Source organism: Monodon monoceros, unplaced genomic scaffold (assembly GCF_005190385.1).
Source record: "Monodon monoceros isolate NGI ecotype Baffin Bay Population unplaced genomic scaffold, NGI_Narwhal_1 Super_Scaffold_21, whole genome shotgun sequence".
Classification (NCBI taxonomy): Eukaryota; Metazoa; Chordata; class Mammalia; order Artiodactyla; family Monodontidae; genus Monodon; species Monodon monoceros.
Window position 1 is genome coordinate 98,680,317 of NW_021703778.1, and position 20,844 is coordinate 98,701,160.

The 20,844-nt window shown below is 40.7% G+C and overlaps 1 protein-coding gene across 1 annotated transcript; it reads right to left on the reverse strand.

Moving 5' to 3' along the window:
- Positions 1-1,879: 1,879 nt before the first annotated feature.
- On the reverse strand, positions 1,880-19,480 carry TTC5 (tetratricopeptide repeat domain 5). Its single transcript, XM_029239479.1, has 10 exons — positions 19,385-19,480; positions 15,830-15,962; positions 14,691-14,902; positions 14,185-14,335; positions 12,917-13,008; positions 9,779-9,835; positions 9,051-9,197; positions 8,500-8,714; positions 5,316-5,460; positions 1,880-2,487 (listed from the first exon to the last, which is right to left on the reverse strand). The coding sequence occupies exons 1-10, from the start codon at positions 19,433-19,435 to the stop codon at positions 2,368-2,370; spliced, it is 1,323 nt and encodes a 440-aa protein (XP_029095312.1). The 5' UTR covers positions 19,436-19,480; the 3' UTR covers positions 1,880-2,367.
- Between the last annotated feature and the right edge of the window lie 1,364 nt (positions 19,481-20,844).

Below are 20,844 nucleotides of genomic sequence, written 5' to 3' on the forward strand. Positions count from 1 at the left end.
CTGACCAAGTAAGTTTTGTACCAAGTTTTGTACCAAGTTTTGTACTTTTGATTTATTAATCAAAAGCTGAGTACTCGGGCTTCCCTGGTGGTGCAGTGGTTGAGAGTCCGCCTGCCGATGCAGGGGACACGGGTTCGTGCCCCGGTCCGGGAAGATCCCACATGCCGTGGAGTGGCTAGGCCCGAGAGCCATGGCCGCTGAGCCTGCGCGTCCGTGAGCCTGTGCTCCGCAACGGGAGAGGCCACAACAGTGAGAGGCCCGCGTACCGCAAAAAAAAAAAAAAAAAAAAAGCTGAGTACCCTAATCCACCACACTAACAGATTAAAAGAAAAAAAAGGTCATCTGCCATCTCAATAAATGCAGAAAAAGCATTAGATAAAATGTAATACCTTTTCATCATAAAAATCCAAATAGGCTTGAAATCTAAGATCAGGCATATGTAAAAACTATATAACAAACATCTTATTTAATACTGAAATTTTGAAAATATTTCCTTTACGTATAAGAACAAGACAAGGATGCCTGCAATCATCGCTTGTATTCAGCATACTAGAGATCCTAACTACTGCAGAAAACAAAGAAAATAAAAGGTAAAAGGACTGGAAAGGAAGACACAAAAAAGTTGTTATTTATACACAGCAAACCAAAAGGAATCAACAAATTATTAGAATGAGAGAGTTCTAAAAAGGTGACAGCTATAAAATATATAAAGTCAATTTATATCTATTCCCAAGCACAGTTAGCAAATGTAATTTTAAAAATTATACTATTTACAATAGCATAGAAAACTACGAAGTATCTAGGAATAAATCTAATAAAAGATATGTAGGACTTTTCCAGAAAAAGTATACAATTATATTGAAATATACTGAAGACTTAAGTAAATGAAGAAAATCATAAATAAGAAGATTCAATGTTATAAACATGTCTGTTCTTCTTAAATTGATCTATAAATTCAATGCAACCCCAAGCAAAACCCAGAGGAGTTTTTCACGAAAATTTACGGATTCTAAAATGTAAATGGGCCACTGGTTAAGAACAACATGGCCCATTGTTATTCTGATTGGATACTGACTTTTTATAAAATGAGAAGACAATATGGTATTGGAATAGAAATAGACAAATAGATCAGAAGAGAAAGCTCAGAAACAGACCTATATACTATATATAAAAAGTTGGTTTAAGACAGGCTGGGCTTTAAAGATCAGTGGGCAAAGGATGGATCTTTAATAAAAGGTGCTGGGGCAATTAATTACTCATTAAGAAAAAAAATTATATACCTACATCGTAACACAAGGAAAGGTCATAATGAAAGAAAAGGACAAAATGATAAAAATTCATAAATCAACAGAGGGGATATGTCTTGATGACTTCAGGATAGGGAAGGACTTCTTAAAACACAAACATCACTAGAAGTCTTCCAAATTAATCTGTATCCATTAATGCACTCTCTGGTTATAACCATTCAGTTGGTTAATAATCCTCCCGCATATTTCCCTATTTTTCCACGAGGATATTAAAAGAAACTGTTATAAAATGTATCACTAGAACCTAAAGGAACTGAATATCTAGCTCTCTCTGGTCTTTCACCCTAGTAACACTATTAGAATAGTACTGCTGTCATGTTGGACTATGATAAGGGCCACTCCTAAGGATGACAGAATGGGGAAGTGGAAGGAAGCTGGTTCCCAACAACTTTGTGGAACTGCCATTCCTGCCCTGGGCTGCCTATTGCCAGATTTCTTTTAACTGAGAGAGAAGTAAACTATTTTGCTTAAAGAAAAAAGCGGGGAAGGGGGTATTACTCTAATGGATTGAAGTGATCCTAAAACCAAGAATTCAAGCCTAGAGAGAATGAAGCAGGCCAAACTACACAGTATTTTTTTTCCAAACAAATTTAATTCTGTTCCAGCCCCAAAGAAGGGGAAGCACCTAAATTTTAAAAATAAAAACTGCTCAAAAACTAAGTCATTAAAAAAATTAACCCCCCTCCCTTAGCAATAAATACTGAAATGATATATACACATGAGGCTCAGGAAGGAGGCAAGAACAGGAACCTTGGGGACTCTGTCCCATGACAAGGTCCCAACACTTCTACCAACTCCATGCTCTTTGCCTAAAACATAGAAGAGCAATGGAAGAGGCAGGAGATATACCAGGGACATGTGTGGCCCCAGAGAGAGCTGGAACATAACAGGAAAGAAAGAAGACACAAAGTGTCTTACAGGGCAGAGGAAAGGAAAGTTGTCATCTAAAACGTCCCCCCAATTCCAGTTGCGTCACTGGATCTGGCTGGTGCAGTTGCCGAGTGCCCTTGAGCTTTTCTCCTCGCCTCTACTCCCTCTTTAGCATGCCACCCAAGGAAGGTCATTCACACTGTGGCCTCGATGCCACTGTGGCAGCGGCCTGGCTGCTGGAGCCCTGAGGCTTCCCATTCACCACCAGCAGGAGGGGCGTCTCCACACGAACACTGGAAAAGGAATAGTCCTGGAAAAGACAAATATACAGAGGCTCATTACAGATCCTAAGATGGAAGAAACTCCAGCACAGGGATACACCACCTGTGGCTTTCTCACCCCCTCCTTTCCACCTCCCGCAGCAGATATACCCCTTACCTCCACCTCACATTAAACAAAGCTGAACTAACATAGGGGATGTAATTTTCCCAAAGTTTTCAATCTTCAGAAGGAAAATCTGGGACAGGTAGAGTGCCAGTAACTGTCATTAGAAGAATGGGACAATTCTGATTCAAAAACAACAGGATCCTGGCACTGCCCAACAAAAGGGTCCCACCAGCTCTACAGAATCTTCCCTTCCCACAGTGTTTATCATAAATTATAACTAAATACACACAGCAGCCAAGCCAGAGCCAATAGAAAGTCTGAGAAACTCTTAGATCAAGTGTTTGTAAAGTTATAAATTAATCTGCCTAATATAAATTAGACTTACTCCTCCTTTAATATCAGGAGGTTTAACAAAATGTAGGTTTAAACATTCTCCTAATAACAGAAAACATCAGCTCAATTTATCAGTTCAAATGTACTTTAAGTTGCAAAATGTGTTGTTAAAAGATCTTTATCCAAAAAATACTGTTCCACTTGGAGTATAAAGGAGGTTCTTTTGAGTCAAAATAAAGAAGTGAATTAAACAGTTTTCATAAATCAATTTTTAAAACATCCTAACAGGAACATGGGCAAGTGACCAAAAAAAAGCAATTTATAAAAGAATTATAGTCAATAAACATATGATAAAATTTTCAACCTCACCAATAATCAAGAAACCAAAGCCAAACAATACTGATGCTATACTTTTCATGTAAAATCAGCAAATAATTTTTCAAAGGTTTCTACACAGAGTTGCAAAGAAAACCATAGAAAAACAATTACTGACATCCACGGTTGATATTAACTGGTACAACCTTCCAAAAAATAGTTTGGCAATATGTATCAAAAGTCTTAGAGGGACTTCCCTGGTGGCGAAGTGGTTAAGAATCCACCTGCCAATGCAGGGGACAAGGGTTCGATCCCTGGTCTGGGAAGATCCCACATGCCGCGGAGCAACTAAGCCCATGTGCCACAACTACTGAAGCCCATGAGCCCTACAGCCCACGCACTGCAACTACTGAGCCCACGCACCACAACTACTACTGAAGCCTGCATGCCTAGAGCCAGTGCTCTGCAACGAGAAGCCACAGCAATGAGAAGCCCGTGCACCGCAACGAAGAGCAGCCCCCGCTTGCCACAACTAGAGGAAGCCTGCGCGCAGCAACAAAGACCCAACGCAGCCAAAAAAAAAAAACCACAGTCTTAGAATTCTGCATACCCTTTGGAGCCAGGATTCTACCTTAGAAATTCACTTAATTTCTTTAATGAATTAATTAAATTTATTTAATAATCATGGATATGCACAGATATTAAAATATTTACTAAAGTACTTTTATAGTAAGGAACAATTATTAATAATCTAGATCTGGGGTCAGCAAATTTTTTCTGTAAAGAGTCAAACGATAAATATTTCAGGCTTTGTGGGTCATATAGTCTCTGTCACAGAACTATTCATCTCTGACACTAGTAGAAGAGCAGCCACAGACAACAGTAAACAAATGGGTATACTTTGTTTCAAAAAATTTTAATTACGAACACTGAAATTTTAATTTCCTGTAATTTTCATGTACCACAAATTATTATTATTCTTTCAATTGTTTTCATTAAAAAATATAAAAACCATTCTTGGCTCACAAGCCATACAAAAACAGGCAGTGAGCCAGAATTGGTCAACTGGCCAGAGTTTGCTGACTGACCCTTGATCTAAATGGGGAAAAAGCGGTTAAATATCTGCTCTTGTAGAGTGTGGTAAGGATTAAATGATCCAATGCAGGCCATAAAACTCTTTGCACAGTGTCTAGCAGTCAGTTAAGTGTTCAGTAAATTTTAACTATCATCATCACCTTCATCACCACCTCTATGTGTTAATTCAAAACAATGTTGCAGAATACGGAAAACCACAGAAAATGTTCACAAACATTTGCATATAATACTCCACTCATAATTAAAAATATACATACGAATGTGTACATAAATTTATGAAAAGACTGGAGGTTTACATACCAAACTGTTAACAGTAATAACATCTGGCTGACAATATTTTAGTCCATTTTTTAAAATTTATTTTTATTGAAATAATTGGCATATAACATTATGTAAGTTTAAGGTATTAATCAACATGTTAATTTGATATATTTATATATTGCAATATGATTACCACCATTACATTAGCTAACATCTCTATCACATCACATAATTATCATTTCATTTTTGTGGTGGGAACAGTTAACGTCTAGTCTCTTGGCAACTTTGAAGTTTATAATACCATATTGTTGTCTATAATCACTATGCTGTGCATTAGATCTCCAGGACTTATTTATCTACTGCTTGCAAGTTTATACCTTTAAACAACATCTCCCCAATTCCACCATCCCAGGATAATCACCATTCTACTCTCTGTTTTCACAGTTCAGCTTTTTAAGATTTCACATGTAAGTGATATCATATGTATTTGTCTTTCTCTGTTCAGTCCATTTTTTAAATTCTTTTTGTTTACTACTAGTTTTTTAGTAAAGAAAAACAAAACAAAAAAATTACTTTTTAGTAAAACTATTAGTAAAGAATAAATTACATATACGTGTGTAAATATAGGATATCATACAATACACACACACATATATATGCATTATTTTATGTATATTTTTTAAAAGAGGTAAACTTGTCCCACTTTGAGAGCCTATGAGGTGAGAAAGAATCCTAGCCATCACTCACCTTTCCCTTGTGCTGAATTTGGTGAAGCCGAAGGTTAGGCTCAGGGATGGCTACAGAGTCCCCAATGAGCACTCCCCAGCTCTGCACAATATTATATACCATCACTGCACAGCAAGGTCCATCTGAATCTACCAGGCCAAATGTACTGCCAGGTTAAGATGGGTTAACAGAGAGAAGAGAAAAAAAAAAAAAAAAAAGAAAGCTTTCTTAGTTACTTATTTAGAACTCCTATGACAGGTACTATCATTCACTATGTACATCTGAGGGCTCATTTGTCTTAGATATGTATCTTTAGAGAACATGCACAAGACTCATCAATCTGTCACTTTTCTAAGAACTTGGGACACATTCAACAAATATTAATAAGGAACTAGTTCGAAAAGTTGCAGCGGAACAGTATTCCTGCTCTATCAATTTAACTATCACAACCTTCATCAAACTCGCTAACCATTACTGTCAATTTAATTTAATTCCACAAACTTTCACTGAATACCTATCATGTGTCAGGCACTGTGAGCGAGCTTATTAGTCTAGTGGGTGTCAGACAATTTGACCATCACTGACAGTACAACTGCAATAGGTGCCAGAATAGCTTTTTGCTTGTGATGAATTCAGTGAAGCCAAAGGTTGGGCTGTGGGAGCCCAGAGGAGAAATGTCTAAATCAATGGAAAGCCAGGAAGGTTTCCGTGAAGAGGAGACCCTCAAACTGAATCTTAAAGAATGAAAAACTACCTGGGTTAAAACAGGAGAACTAATCCTCAGTGGAAATAAAAAATCTCTAAGGGAAGGGGATATGGCTTGACTGGGAAGGAACATAAGAGAACTTCTGAGGTGGTGGTAATGTTCTCCATAGGTGTTTAGGTTATATGGGTGTATGCATTTGTCAAAACTTAGGAAATATGCACTAAGATCTGTACATTTCATTGTATGTAAATTTTACATAAAAAGAATAAAATTATGAACAAATATTGAACTCTACTTAATGATTGCATGCTGAAGTATTTAGAGGAAAGTATACTAATGTCTGCAATTTACTTTGAAATGGACCAAGAATAAGAGAGACCAACAGATGAATAGGGGAATAAATAGATCTGTGATAAACTAAGTATAATAAAATATGAATAGTAGACTATAGGTACACAAATGTTCACTGTAAAATTCTTTCAATCTCGCTGTATGTTTGAAAATTTTTATAATAAAATGTTGGGGGAAAAATGTAATCTATATCAAGAAGCAGCAAAAAGATTATCCAGGCATAGTAACTGTGTGTAAAAACACAGAGGCATGAAAATAGCTGTTCTGAAACCTACAAAATAATCCCAAGGTTGGGACAAAAGGTACAAGCGTTAAAGTGACGGAGATAATGGACACGGGGAGGCAGGGAGAAAATCATAAAGGGTTTTGGGTGTTAAGCTAAAGAGTTAAAACTTCATCCTAAAAGCTACACAGTACCAGTAAGAGATTTTAAATAAGAAATAGCAATGGTCAGATCTGCATCTGGGAAATATTTCTCTGTACTGTGGAACACTGGAGGAAAAACGAACAGGGAGACTTGTCTGTTGATGTGTTAAGAGGCTTTATTAAATTAGTAAAGACAGGAAAGTAGGGACTAAAAGGCATATCTACTGGACTTGGTGATTGCCTCAAAGCAAGAGAATGGAGAAGTCTAGAACAACTTCCAAAAGTCTTAATTAAGTGACTGAGTAGAGGTGGTACCATTGATTGAAAAGGAATTCAGGGAGGACAAACAGGTTGCCAGAGAAAGATGAGGTGAGTAATTCTGAACATACTGAGTTAGAGGTTTCTAATTATAGCCCAGAGGCAGCTAGATATAGGAATCCAAAAGTTGGAAATGAGCCCTAGGCTGGAGCTAGACCTGTGAGCATAGAAGAGGCAGCCAAAGACTTGGGTTTGTATGACGTCACCAAATGAGATGACCTATAAGTGAGATGGTGAAGAATCGATGCTCATGCCATCACTTGGCACACCCAAATTCACAGCAAACACTGCAAATCAAGCACAGCCTTCTCCCGGTGAAACCAGTCAAAGCCTCAGAATCCTTCTTTACAGTAAATCATGCAGCCACTGCCAAGTGATCAAAGTTGGCATCTATTTGCCATCCTGATATAGAGAGAAAAGAGAAAAGGAACAAAAACAGAGTCCTCCTAGACCTTAACATTTAGAAATTGCACATAAAAAGAGGAGTAGCAAAATATTTGTTCTCAAGGGCCCCTAAAACCCTACCTTTGTCTATATTTCTTTCTCATTCCTCTTAACTCTAGGGTCTGCTCTAGTAACTAAACTTTTCTCAACTATCTTCTTGCTCTTCAATTGTTCAAATTCGTATACCATGAAAATGCCATGGAGGAATATCAGGCATACAATGGGAGTTATATTTTAGTTTGAATGGAGCAGAAAGGATATGAAAGGGAACAGTGACAGAGAAATCAGAATGCTTCCAGTAGAAGCTACTGGATCAAACGCTGGTGATCCCAGAAACAAAAAAAATTCAGTAGAAAACAGGAAAAGGAAACTAGTCAACCAGGGATTGGGAAGTGAGTGAAGGACCAACGAATGATGATACTGATCAAACCCTCATTTTTCAAGAGTTAAAAATTTTCTAAATGAATATTTTTAACTCATTTCCTCTGCTAGACTATAAGCACCCTTCATTTGGGTGTGTTACATTTTTTTTTTAACTCCCTACAACACACATAGCAGATGCTCAATGAATATTTGTTGAATAACATCTGAGAGAATCTCTCCATCAGGCCATAAATTCAAAGCTCACCTTCCAGAACTGCTTAGGCATACCTAAGTCCAAAGAGGACTTAGAATTCTTCCTCTTTGTGCCTCTATGATCATGAAAACACAAAGAGGTAGGAGAATTTTAAGGTTTCCATCTGTCTCATAAAAAAAAAGTAGCTGTCAAATTTCAGCTTCGAATATAGGAGTCCACAGAACACCAAGCTCAGGGAAAAAATGGATGGTGACAGAATCTATAGAGATTGTTAGATATTACCTAAACAATACTTGCTCACAGAAGGGAAGACAGTCACAGAAGGGAAGCAAAACTCACTAATCTCTGACCACTAACAATGTCCTCAACTTTTAGAGAAAGGCCAGGAAATAAGAGCAACTAGTTTAAAAGGATGAAAAAGAGAAAAGGCAACAGAAACTCACAAGGGGACTTTCTCCTCCATAGTAAGGCTGAACACCACCTTTCCCAGGACCACAGCTCCACTATTTACACCAGGCTGCAGAGCACTCAGGGGCTTGCGCTCCAGGGTCACCTTCTGCCCAGAGGCTGACTGATAGCGCCCATCTCCACAAGGGCCTAGATGGGCTGGGCGCAAGCTTCCCAGCATGCTCTGTAACTTTCTGGTCTTCACCTTTCCCTGTAAAGTAAAAGGAAATAGGTAAGAAGCTGGGAACTGATGGGGAGGGTGGGAGGGAGGGAGACGCAAGAGGGAAGAGATATGGGGATATATGTATATCTATAGCTGATTCACTTTGTTATGAAGCAGAAACTAACACACTATTGTAAAACAATTGTACTCCAATAAGGACGTTAAAAAAAGAAGCTGGGAACTAGTCACTCTCCTTGAGAGTCTAGTCCTCCCCTCCCACCTACCCACTTCTATAGGGTCACTACTACCGAGGCCTACTTTATTCTTATTTTATTGGCCTACAGCAGAAAAAAAAAGCAGAATTCGGCATTTAGACATCTCTACCTTGCTCTCAAGGAGGCTGGTTAATCTATTCAGGAAATCCAGGAGTTGCTGCTCTCGCTGCTGGGGCTCTGGCCAGGCAGGGTCCAGTGCTGCAGCCCGAGAAAAGCCTTCCAGGGCCTCCCCATAATTCTCTTCATATTTATGTAACTGCACGAGAAGTAACCAAAAAACCTCCCAATTATAAGTGTGTTCAACACAAACTATCCGTGGGGTGGGGGAAGTGGCCGGGGAGGGATTAGTAATAGCACAGTGGGCTAGGAATCTAGAGAAATAAACTGTTTTCCTTCCCAGCTGTCTTCCTCTTCTACAGATGAACAGCCTGAAGAGCCAGTAAACACCTTACATCCTGGCCAAGGTGATCACAGCCCCAAAGATGGAATCATTTCAAAGAAGCTAACTTCCAAACTCTACAACAGTTAAGTTGTATATATTGGGTGATTCTATTTTTATGTTTACAATGAACACTTCAGGAAAGTCTTCTGAACTGTGTCCCCCATCCTCTATTTACCCTCCCACCAACTCAGCCCCTTTTCCTTTCCCTCCAGATACTTTAGTCAAACTAAGCTAGCTTTTCCCAGAAATAATTTGGCTTTCCTCTCACAGTTTGTACCCAACCTTGTCCCTGTGAACGCTCAGTCATCCTAACAGGCTAAGACCTAGATATCTTATGTATTTTACCTTCAGATGACCACTCCCCCACACAAATGATTTTTTTTTTTTTTTTTTACCGTTGCCCTGTTCAAATGAAGATCAGGATTGCTGGAAGCTGTCCTGTCAACCTTCTCCTATAGTGGGATAAAAAGATCATCAGTGGCTCTTGTCGCAGTCTTAAGGATGGCCATGCATAGCATGTCTTAAACCTCCTTACCCTGGCAAAATTTAAGTTTCTTGCTTGTCAAAATGTTTCCCAGGGCTTCCCTGGTGGCGCAGTGGTTAAGAATCCGCCTGCCAATGCAGGGAACATGCATTCGATCCCTGGTCCGGGAAGATCCCGCATGCCATGGAGCAACTAAACCCATGCACCACAACTACTGAGCCCGCACTCTAGAGCCCGCGAGCCACAACTATTGAGCCCACGTGCCACAACTACTGGAGCCCGTGCACCGAGAGCCCATGCTCCGCAAGAAGAGAAGGCACCGCAATGAGAAGCCTGCACACCACAACGAAGAGTAGCCCCCGCCTGCCATAACTAGAGAAAAACCCACACATGGCAACAAAGACCCAACGCAGCCAAAAATAAAATAAATTAAAAAAAAAAAAGTTTCCTATACCCACACTGTTATACAGTGACTGCTTGTGTGGCACATATTACTCAATCCCTGAAACCTCAAGGATGAAAGGGTTTCGTATTTGCATGAAACTTTAAAATATGATTATAATTTATCCATGCAATAGTATAAAAATAGAATATGTGATTAACATCTGATAAAGGGACTTCCCCGGTGGCTCAGTGGTTAAGACTCCGTGCTCCCAATGCAGGGGGCCCAGGTTCAATCCCTGGTCAGGGAACTAAATCCACATGCATGCTGCAACTAAGGAGCCCACGAGCTGCAGCTAAGACCTGGCACAACCAAATAAATAAATAAATAAGTCTGTCATACAGAGTGAAGTCAGTCAGAAAGAGAAAAACAAATACCCTACGCAAATGCATATACGTGGAATCTAAAAAACCGGTATGGATGAACCTAGTGGCAGGGCAGGAATAAAGATAGAGACGTAGAGAATGGACTTGAGGACACGGGGCGGGGAAGGGAAGCTGGGATGAAGTGAGAGAGTAGCACTGACATATATACACTACCAAACGTAAAATGGATGGCTAGTGGGAAGCTGCTGCATAGCACAGGGAGATCAGCTCAGTGCTTTGTGACCACCTAGAGGGGTGGGATAGGGAGGGTGGGAGGGAGGCTCAAGAGGGAGGGGACATGGGGATATATGTATACATATAGCTGATTCATTCTGTTGTATAGCAGAAACTAATACAACATTGTAAAGCAGATATATTCCAATAAAGATGAAAGAAAAAAAACCCTTGAACAACACAGGTTTGAACTGCATAGATCCACTTACACGTGAATTTTTTCCAGTAAAAACTACAATACTAAAAAAAAAAAAAAAAAAAACTGATAAAAATTTATTTTAATCAATAAGATGCTGGTATAAATTAGGAAAGAAATGATGTCAATTTAATGCATTTCCTCTGCCCATGAGCCTGGCTCCAGATACAAACATCTACATCCAAGCTCCCTTAAAATACACAGTGAAAGCCAAATTCTGATTCTCCAATTTAAATACATGGCCAGAAACCACATGACAGTGCAGACAAATATGTTATGAAGAAACTGCTGGTGATGTTCATGGCTATGATCACTTTATTTTTTTAATTCTATTCATTGCCTGGCACACTGCAAAAGCACAAACAACATGAATTAAATTGTTTAAATGGTTGGTTCAACTATGTTTAAAAATGCAGGACTGATGAAGAAATTAAGAGTTAAAAGCAACTGTTTAGCAGAAGCCAAACATAAAATTTTAAGGTAGTACATCATGCTTTAAAATGTAAACGTTTACCAGATTAAGAAATTAGAGTAAAATATAATTCCTCAGCCTGAAAATTTCCCTGATTGAAAAAAAGAACAACCCCACTGGCTATACAGGTTGGGTTGAGTTAAATGCCACCATTAAGACTACAGTGAGAAGCATAGTGTGTGAGGAAGTCATATCTGTCATTTCTTAAAATGCCATTTTATTACTGCACACTCCTGTCATGAGTGTGAGTCCCACCAGTTGAGCTGCACTCATTGGCACAGCAGTGAGGGCAAGAGCACGATTCACACGTGTGTGCCCACAGCTCCCGATTATGGCTGCATCAGAGTTCAACCAGGGTAATGCCAAACAAATAGTATGAGAAGTGTACTTTTTAAGAAATTAATCTGAGTTGAGCTATTTTTGAAATATAAAAATTGGTTGTATTTTTTAAAGCTATAATTCTTGTAGACGTCTTGTGGTTAAAAATTTGACTGTGCTTATTAAAAATGGTTATCTATGTTTTGCACTTCAGCTTTGTGAAAAATAAAGTTCCTGTGGGATGGTGAAAAAAGAACAGTTCCTAAACTGCAAACATGAATGTAAGGTAGCTATATTCCTTATTCTGCCAGTCAGAGCAAAATAAATAATGGTAAGTTAAAAAGCAAGTCTCCATGTCAAGAGAAAACAAAAGAAAGTGAATATGAAGCCTATATAAAAAGTGCTCTAAAGGTCAATGTAAACCTTGTAACAGTGAGCAGTCAGGCACTCAAGGCCTGAAGGAAATTCCCCTGCAAGTGGCTATCGATATAAACGTAGTCTGAAAGCCTAAGGCAAAGCATGAGCTCCAGTGAATTAATCCCTAGGCTACAACGTAGAATGGGCTACATGCTGTTTTCCATTTTAGTCTGTGGGAAGTCCAGAGCCATACTATCTAATGGTGAACCTGGGGATACTGCTTAATTTATACTTAAGTATCAGAGTTTTTATTTTTCTTTAAAAATGTACACGAATATTAACAAGCATTATTTTCACACAGAACATATTAAAGAGATGAACATGTTGGCATGGGCTCTGTGGTTTGGTTATGCACACCTGTATGAAATCCAAACAGCTCAAGGAGCTACCTAGCACTGAGGCACACACTGCAAGTGGTTGCTAATACTCAAGTTATAGGAAGAGATACATCACCTTTGCACAACCTGCTTTGCGAAACTACGCACACTGGACGCCAGCGAACACTGCCCGTGCGTCTTGCTAAAAAGCCACGAGGAAGACTGAACAACACTCTTGTTTCTGCTGCTGCCTCTGTATATCTTGCCTGGGTGACCATAAATACTTACTGCTTGGGCATAGGCACTGAGGGCTTGCTGGGAGATCTTAGGGTTCTGGCCAGTATTAAAGTAAAGAGAAAGGTACGCATTCCCCAGAATATCTGAAAGAGAAACATAGGGTTCCGCATGTAAGGAGCTTGAAGTCGCCACTCAATCCTAACAAGGAAAAGGCCGAACAGACTAAAAAATCCACAACTCTTCTTGGATGCGTAAGAAAGGGGATAACACAGGGCAAACTGCTGCCCCCAAAATTGGAGAGACAGGTGAGTTATGGCTTAGCAGAGCAGAAACTTATGAGCTACCACAGGAACACTGCTGGGGTAGGAAAACCTGAACTGAAATTGACGAATTCTGGAGGCTCAGTGTGGACAAGCCCAGGGGTCCCAGTCACAAGGGAGTCCCCACAATATTGTGAGATTTACCTCCAGGAACTCAACCAGATTCCCACAGCAAACATCGGAGAAGAACACCCTCATACTTCCAGCAGAGGGAGGGGGCAAAGGAACTTTTTTGAAATATGCCAGAACACTCTCTTCTTCTTCTTCTTGTTTTTGTGGGGTTTTTTGGCCACATCACATGGCTTATGGGATCTCAGTTCCCCGACCAGGGATTGAACCCAGGCCATGGCAATGAAAGCCTGTGATCTTAACCACTAGCCTACCAGGGAACTCCCGAGCACTCCATTCTTAACAAGGCCTGCCCTCAGGAGAAACTAATTAACCAGAGTCTAACCTGCTATCAGTTATCAGAGGGTAACTGACCTAAGGAAGAGAAATACCCAACTCCAACCCACTCTAGCCATCCTGTCCCACCTAAGGGGGTTGCGGGGAAAGAGAAAAAAACTAAGAAACTCAGTGATGGATCATCTCAGAGCTCAAGTTCAAAGTATAAATATTTTGGTTACCCTCAAAAGTCTATATGAAAGGCCCCACGTCTGAAACAAACCATTGATGACACTAAACTTACAAGTATACCCAAAATTCCACTGGGATAAAGAGGCAAACATGGACACAAAGGAGAAACTACAACAGACTGCACAAAAGCTCTGCCTTGCTTATATGGAAATATAAGCCTCCTCTCTTGGATGAAAAGGTCCAAGAGTTCCTAGAATAGTGGTTCATCAAAATATCTTTTGGGTTTCTTCAAAGCAAAGATGCCCTGGCTTCACACTTATTGGAGTCAGACTCAATAGATGGGCTCCAGATGATTCTGGTGTGCAGCCACGGTTGAGAACCACTGCTCTAGAAGCTTGCCAGAGATCTTTTGAGAGCACTCACACCAAGAGCGGCCATCAAGGATGTCCATCTGCACAGCCAACTTAGCCTGTTGGACACTGTCCATGACATGGCGAGAATGTTCATCTCCAGAGTCAGTCCGCAGTTGGCGAAGCACCATTGACAGGTTTTGAAGGGAGACTTTGTTCTTGCACTGCAAATGCAGAAGGCGTATATTCAACCTTTGTGATTCTAGTTCCCCTTTCCAGATCTACTCTATCTCAATCTTATTTTAATTTTTCATCTTAATTCTTACTGCCATCTGTGTCTTAGACCCCCATTTACAGGACCAACTTGGTTGCTAACTTTTCTTCACTTCTCATCTACCCCTGAACCTGATCCCATCATCTTCTTCCTTTCCCAGTCCCCTGTCCCTGTTTCCCTCACTTCTGATTCTGTTCTCCTAGTTCCAGTACAGTTCTGGTATTCATGATCTAGGGAAACTCACAGAACCAAAGAAATCCCATCCTTCCCATCTGTGTTTTCCAAGGGCATAGTGGGTGGCTCACATGGGTGAGAGCTCCTGAGAAGCAGGTGTGGGCAGCTGTAACATCCCCTTTTTTCCAGTACACCTCACCCAGCTGGTTCCAGGCTTCCACCAGCTTGGGCTCCAGCTTCACAGCCTTTGACAGAAGCTCCTCAGCCTTAGGGCTATAGTTAGGAGTCACATTCAGTGCCTTCCCAGTTAGCATCAGAACCTGTGCCTTGCCCTGGACAGAACCTAGGAGGAAGGGAAAAGAAAAGTGGAGAGGAAAGTGGAAACCCAGGCAGTCTTACAGGTAAGACTAGAGTACTCTCTCAAGGAATAACCCCATGCCAGTTCTAGGAATGACATAATTGAGAAAATCTTCATGAACAAATCGTTTATTGAAAACCTACCACATGCAGTGTACTGTTAGAAAACAGAGTACCAAAGAAAGCATTATCCCTACCTTTGAGGGGCTTACAATCTAGTGGAGAGGACAATGCATATCCATGGAAAATCAAAAAAACAATGACAAGGAGCATATGGCATACACCCAATGAATGGACTTTACAAAGTGAAAAGGAGAAAAGACAAGACACTCCAGGGAGAAAAATGATGTAAACAAAGAGGCAGAAATACATGTGGCATGTTAGTGGGAGAATGGATGGTTCAAGCTGAATGAAACAAAAAGTTCCTTTGTAAGTAGGTAGTCAGAGATAAGGGTAGGAAAAAAAAAGTCAGACAATGGAGACTTGAATACCAAGTGAAGAGGTCTGGACTTCAATCCGTCAAAAGTAGGAATCTTTGAAGATACTTGAGCAGAGAGGCAGACAAGGAATGAGAGTAAATGCATGAAGTAAGGATTTAGAAACATAATGGCCATGGTCATTATTTAAGTTGATTTGGAAGTAAAAGAAATTAGAGGCAGAAAGGTCAGTTAAGAAGATTACTGCAATAGTAATCAAGCAACAAGCATGCTCTTTTTTATTTCATGGCACTGGGAAATGGAGTTTAGAGAGCTGAAAGGCTGCCATCCTTGCACAGGCACCTTTAGAAGAAATATTCTGTTGCACCATCTTGTGGCAGCCACAAACAGGATACCAAAGAATCTACAGAGAGAGCAAAACTCCATCACATTTCAGTGAGGGACCAGGGGTTGGCGTGTTCTTTTGGGACTCATACCCACTACTTCCTCCATCTGCTGCAGGGTCTTCTCCATCTCCTCCCGCACATCCTGTTGCTTCCTCCCAGCATCCTCAACACCGTGTGTCTCGAAATAGCACTCTCGAAATGAATAGAGCCGATCCACCAGTTCCTAGGAAGTATAAGAATGGTACCATTAAGTGCAGAGAATACCAGACAAGTAAACTTGAGATTGGCGAGCCATACCAGCTTTTGGCCTGGAAATGCTGATTCTCTACCTTACCTAGGAATGACACAAGAGGCAGGTGGACAGGTCTATCAAAATACCACAGATCGTGAAGGAAAGTAGCCCAGCCCACTCTCACACTGTCCCAAGCCAGTCTGCACCGTCATGATACTTCTCTCCTCCCAGATCCAGCAGAGCTTCCAAAATGACTAAGCACTTCACATACCATAGTCAGGAGGGAGGAAACGCTTTGCAACTTGAGATAAAACAAAGTTAATAAGATCATCCTATCTGGTACTGGTCCCCAAAGTGTAAAACTTCGAAACTTACCTTTTTAAAACTGGACTTCCTAACAAAAACAATACCTTACCCCTGATTATTCCTATGTCGGTGTCTGAAAATACATGACCACTGTGAACATGACAAACAAGTAAGAGTCGTTTTCCACAACGAACAGACCAATTTAAGCTTGATAACCTTGGTATTTTTTTTACAGAGTTTTGATTCTTTAAACACTTGTGCTTTTGTTTGTTTTATTTTTGTCAAGTCACCTTCTGGCTCTCTTGCATTCTTTCCAAGTAAATGTTCTCTTTCCTCTTTTAAATATCTCTATCTCTGAGTCTTCCTGGGACACCAGTCAAAGCTTTTCCATTATCTAGTCTTTTCCTAAAACAAAACAGCAGCAGAAAGGTATAATCTAATCCTACCAAGTCTTATCAACCACCTCCACATCACATCCCAAATCCATCCACCTGTCTCCATCTCTCTATGACTATCCTCATTACTTGCCTGGACCATTTCAATAGCTTCTTAACTGGTCATCCTGCTTCTACTCTTTCCCATTCTCCTCACTACAGCTGGTGTGGCCTTACAGAAATGTACCTCATGTCACAACACTCAGATAGTTTCCCACTGCAGACAGAATAAAATCCAACTCCTTATTACGGCCTTGAAGACTGTAAGATCTGACCTCCCACCATTCATCCTGACACAGACTTCTTATCACTCTCCTACAATTCTCAAGCCACACTGGCTTTCATCTAGCTCCTCAAATCCACTAAGCCTAATCCTTAGCTTTTCCCTCTGCCTGGACATTCTTTCTCCTGACCTTTGCATGGCTCATTTCTCATCATTAGTTAGATCTCAGTTCAAATATCAATTTTTCAGAGAGGCTCTCCCTGACTACCCAAACTAAAGTAACCCTTTCCTCCTCCGCCCCACTGTTAAATCACACTCTTACCTTCCTTCATGGTACTTACTTGAAATTATGTGGCCTATTCATTAATCATCCACTGTCTATCTCCACCACTGGAATGTAAGCTCCACGATGGGAGTATCTTAATCGGTTTTGTTTAGAGCTATACCTGAGCACTACCAGAGGGTGTGGGACATGATAGGCTCTCATTAAATAAATCAATGAATCTCCCTTTCTCTAACAAATACTTATGTACTATACTTAATTTAAAATCCTACCCAGAATGAAGAAGTTAGACTATTGCTTTCTGCAGCAGTGCTTTTCAAGTTGTGTTGCGTGTATTATTTCCAGGACCCAGGCTACAGACATTCTGATGTTAGTGGTTTTAGCAGAACCCAAAATTCTGCATTTTAACAAGCACCCTGCATGACTTTAATAAAAATGATCTGTAAAACACACTTTGAGAAAAATGGTTTTATATATTCCTTCTAACTTAAAATGTCTGTAACAATGAAATAAAGTTTACCACCATTCCTATGAATAGCAACATCACCATCCTTTTCCTCTCTCTACTGCATTCTCCTATTCCATCCCTGCACCTTCCCCACTCACCCCCAAGATACCCCAGGTATCCTCTACCTAGCTGCTTAGGGCATCTACCACAAATCAAAGCAGGAAAAGACAGCTCTCAGCAAATACTACAACCCATTTCCTTTTGTCCTGCAATCAGCACAGCTACATATTAAGAATTATAGAAAAGGTCTTATTGTTTGTTTTTAGTTGTTATAGCAAACATGCAAGAAATTGTTTGATTTTGTTGTTGGTTTGTTTTCCTAGAGTGAACGTTTTTAATAACTTTTTTATCATGGCAAAAATCAATATATATTAGTTGTTAAAATTCAAATAGGTACATGTAAAATAGAAAAGGTTAAAAATTCCTCATAATTATCCCAATAACCTCAGAGATAACCACTGCTTAGTTAATCTTTTCAGGTTTTTCTCTACATATATACAAACATACACACACAAACAATGTTTGTAATATGGAGCCAGGATTGAGAATCTCTGATTTTAGTCAGTCACACTAGTGAATAAAATTAAATTAATTAGGGCTTCCCTGGTGGCGCAGTGGTTGAGAGTCTGCCTGTCGATGCCGGGGACACGGGTTCGTGCCCCGTTCCGGGAAGATCCCACGTGCCGTGGAGCGGCTGGGCCCGTGAGCCATGGCCGCTGGGCCTGCGCGTCCGGAGCCTGTGCTCCGCAGAGGGAGAGGCCACAGCAGTGAGAGGCCCGCGTACCGCAAAAAAAAAAAAAAAAAAAAAATTAAATTAATCAAAGTCAACTGGATGTGAAATAAAGCTCACACTCTAAAAAGCGTTATTATTTTAATCTGCTCAGGAAACAAAGAAATCTCACCAATGTTTAAACTTTTGCAGTAGAAGCCTTTAAGAAAGTTACAAGCCTGTCAAAAGCCTAATGTTTAAATTTCAGGCTGTCTTAGAACACAAAAATCTCAGTTTCTGAGATTTAAGAAAAATCTTCGGTCATCAAAAGAAAGGTAAAGAACCAAGCAATTAGTTAGCTCCTACCTACCAAGTACAAAAGACTGTCCCACTCACCACAGTCAACTGTGGACTGGGTGAAGTCTGGAGACTTCTGCCCCAGGCCCCAAACTGGAATTGCACAGTGTGCAAAAAATCAAAACTGTGAAGTTCTAAGGGGAGTAACCAGAATACACGCGGTGCAAGCCACTACTGTGATCGCTGCCAATTTGAAAGCAGAAAAGTACTGGTCTTCGTGGGGATCAAAACAACATGCGATAGGTAACAGCTCCTGCAGATCTGCCAAACACAAGTGTATGCTATTTGTTGAGTGAATTGAGGGGGAAAAAAAATTCCCAAGAACGTACAGGAATAAAGTTAGCAATAAATCCTCTTCCCAACAGGTCTGAAATTGAGTGCAGTCAGGTCAGCAGCAGGCGGTCCCAACAAACTGGCTGCGTCCGTCCCCTGCCCGGGACCTCCCCTAGCCAGCTGCGGCTGCACCTTCGGGAGTTGTTATAGTAACCACACAGACACCAGCGGCGGGTATATGTCAAGAAATTCGAAGGCACTGCATAAACTGGGCTCTCTACTTCCTCCCGAGTAAGACAGAGTTTAATCTATGGCTTCACCTGCAATTTCGGCAAAATCTCCTTGACTTCTTCCTCTTCCTCAGCCATCATTTCCCAGACACCCTTAGCTTCTCCGCCCCCAACTTTATAACCACAGAGACACATACCCGTCCCCACCATGGAGCCACAGCGACATCTAGAGCTCTGGAGGCTTACCGCGCCTGAGTTTTCAACGAAGCTGGTTTTGAGCTGGTTTTCAAAGAAGGGCGTCGCTCCAAACCTAATTAACCCAATGCCTATAGCTCAAAGGAAATGGTCTGCAATCACTTTCGAATTCATAAACTTGTTTCTTTTCCAAATCCTGTAAACAAAATGTTCTCAGATTGAGTGTATACATATTATTGTTTCGTATCTTCCTATTTATTTATACCAAGATTATAATACCCCAAAAAAAAAAACAAGCTAAGACAGTGGATGCCTGTGTTGTTAAGTTTAAAATTTTGCAGGAAATGTAGTACAATGGTAAGGTAACTTGTCTGAATGTTTTCCAGGCCTTACAGTGATTTTCTATACATGAGGAATTTTATGATTTTGAACACACCAGCCTAATAAATTTACTGCACTTGGGATGGTATTAAGAAAGCCATCACGGGCTTCCCTGGTGGCGCAGTGGTCGAGAGTCCGCCTGCCGATGCAGGGGACACGGGCTCGTGCCCCGGTCCACGGAGCGGCTGGGCCCGTGAGCCATGGCCGCTGAGCCTGCGCGTCCGGAGCCTGTGCTCCGCAGCGGGAGAGGCCACAACAATGAGAGGCCGCGTACCGCAAAAAAAAAAGATAGCCATCACTAATACACTAATAGTATATGTATTAGTACACTAATAATGCTTATATATTGATAGGCTTTATCCCCAAGGGTATTTAAAAAAACAATGTCTCTGGAGAGGGAAATAGGGGGACTGAGGGTTGTCTAGGCAAAGAACATTCTTTTCACTGCGTACACTTTTGAATGTTTTATCATGTACATGTATTACCTATTCAAAAACAAACATAATTTTTATTAAAAATTTTTTTAAAATATATTTATTTATTTTTGGCTGCGTTGGGTCTTCATTGCTGCACGTGGGTTTCTCTAGCTGCAGTGAGTGGGAGCTGCTCTTCGTTGCGGTGTGCGGGCTTCTCATTGCGGTGGCTTCTCTTGTGGAGCATGGGCTCTAGACACATGGGCTCAGTAGTTGTGGCTCACGGGCTCTAGAGCGCAGGCTCGGTAGCTGTGGCACAGGGGCTTAGTTGCTACGCAGCACGTGGGATCTTCTCGGACCAGGGCTCGAACCTGTGTCCCCAGGTGGACACAGGTGGATTCTTAACCTCTGTGCTACCAGGGAAGTTCCCAAACATAATTTTTACATAAAAAAGTATTTGCTTCCACATAGACTATCTCTGAAAGAGACACAAGACACTGGGAACAGGAATTGCTTCCAGAAAGGGGAAGTGAGTGGTTGGGGAAGAGGGGTGAAAGGTAG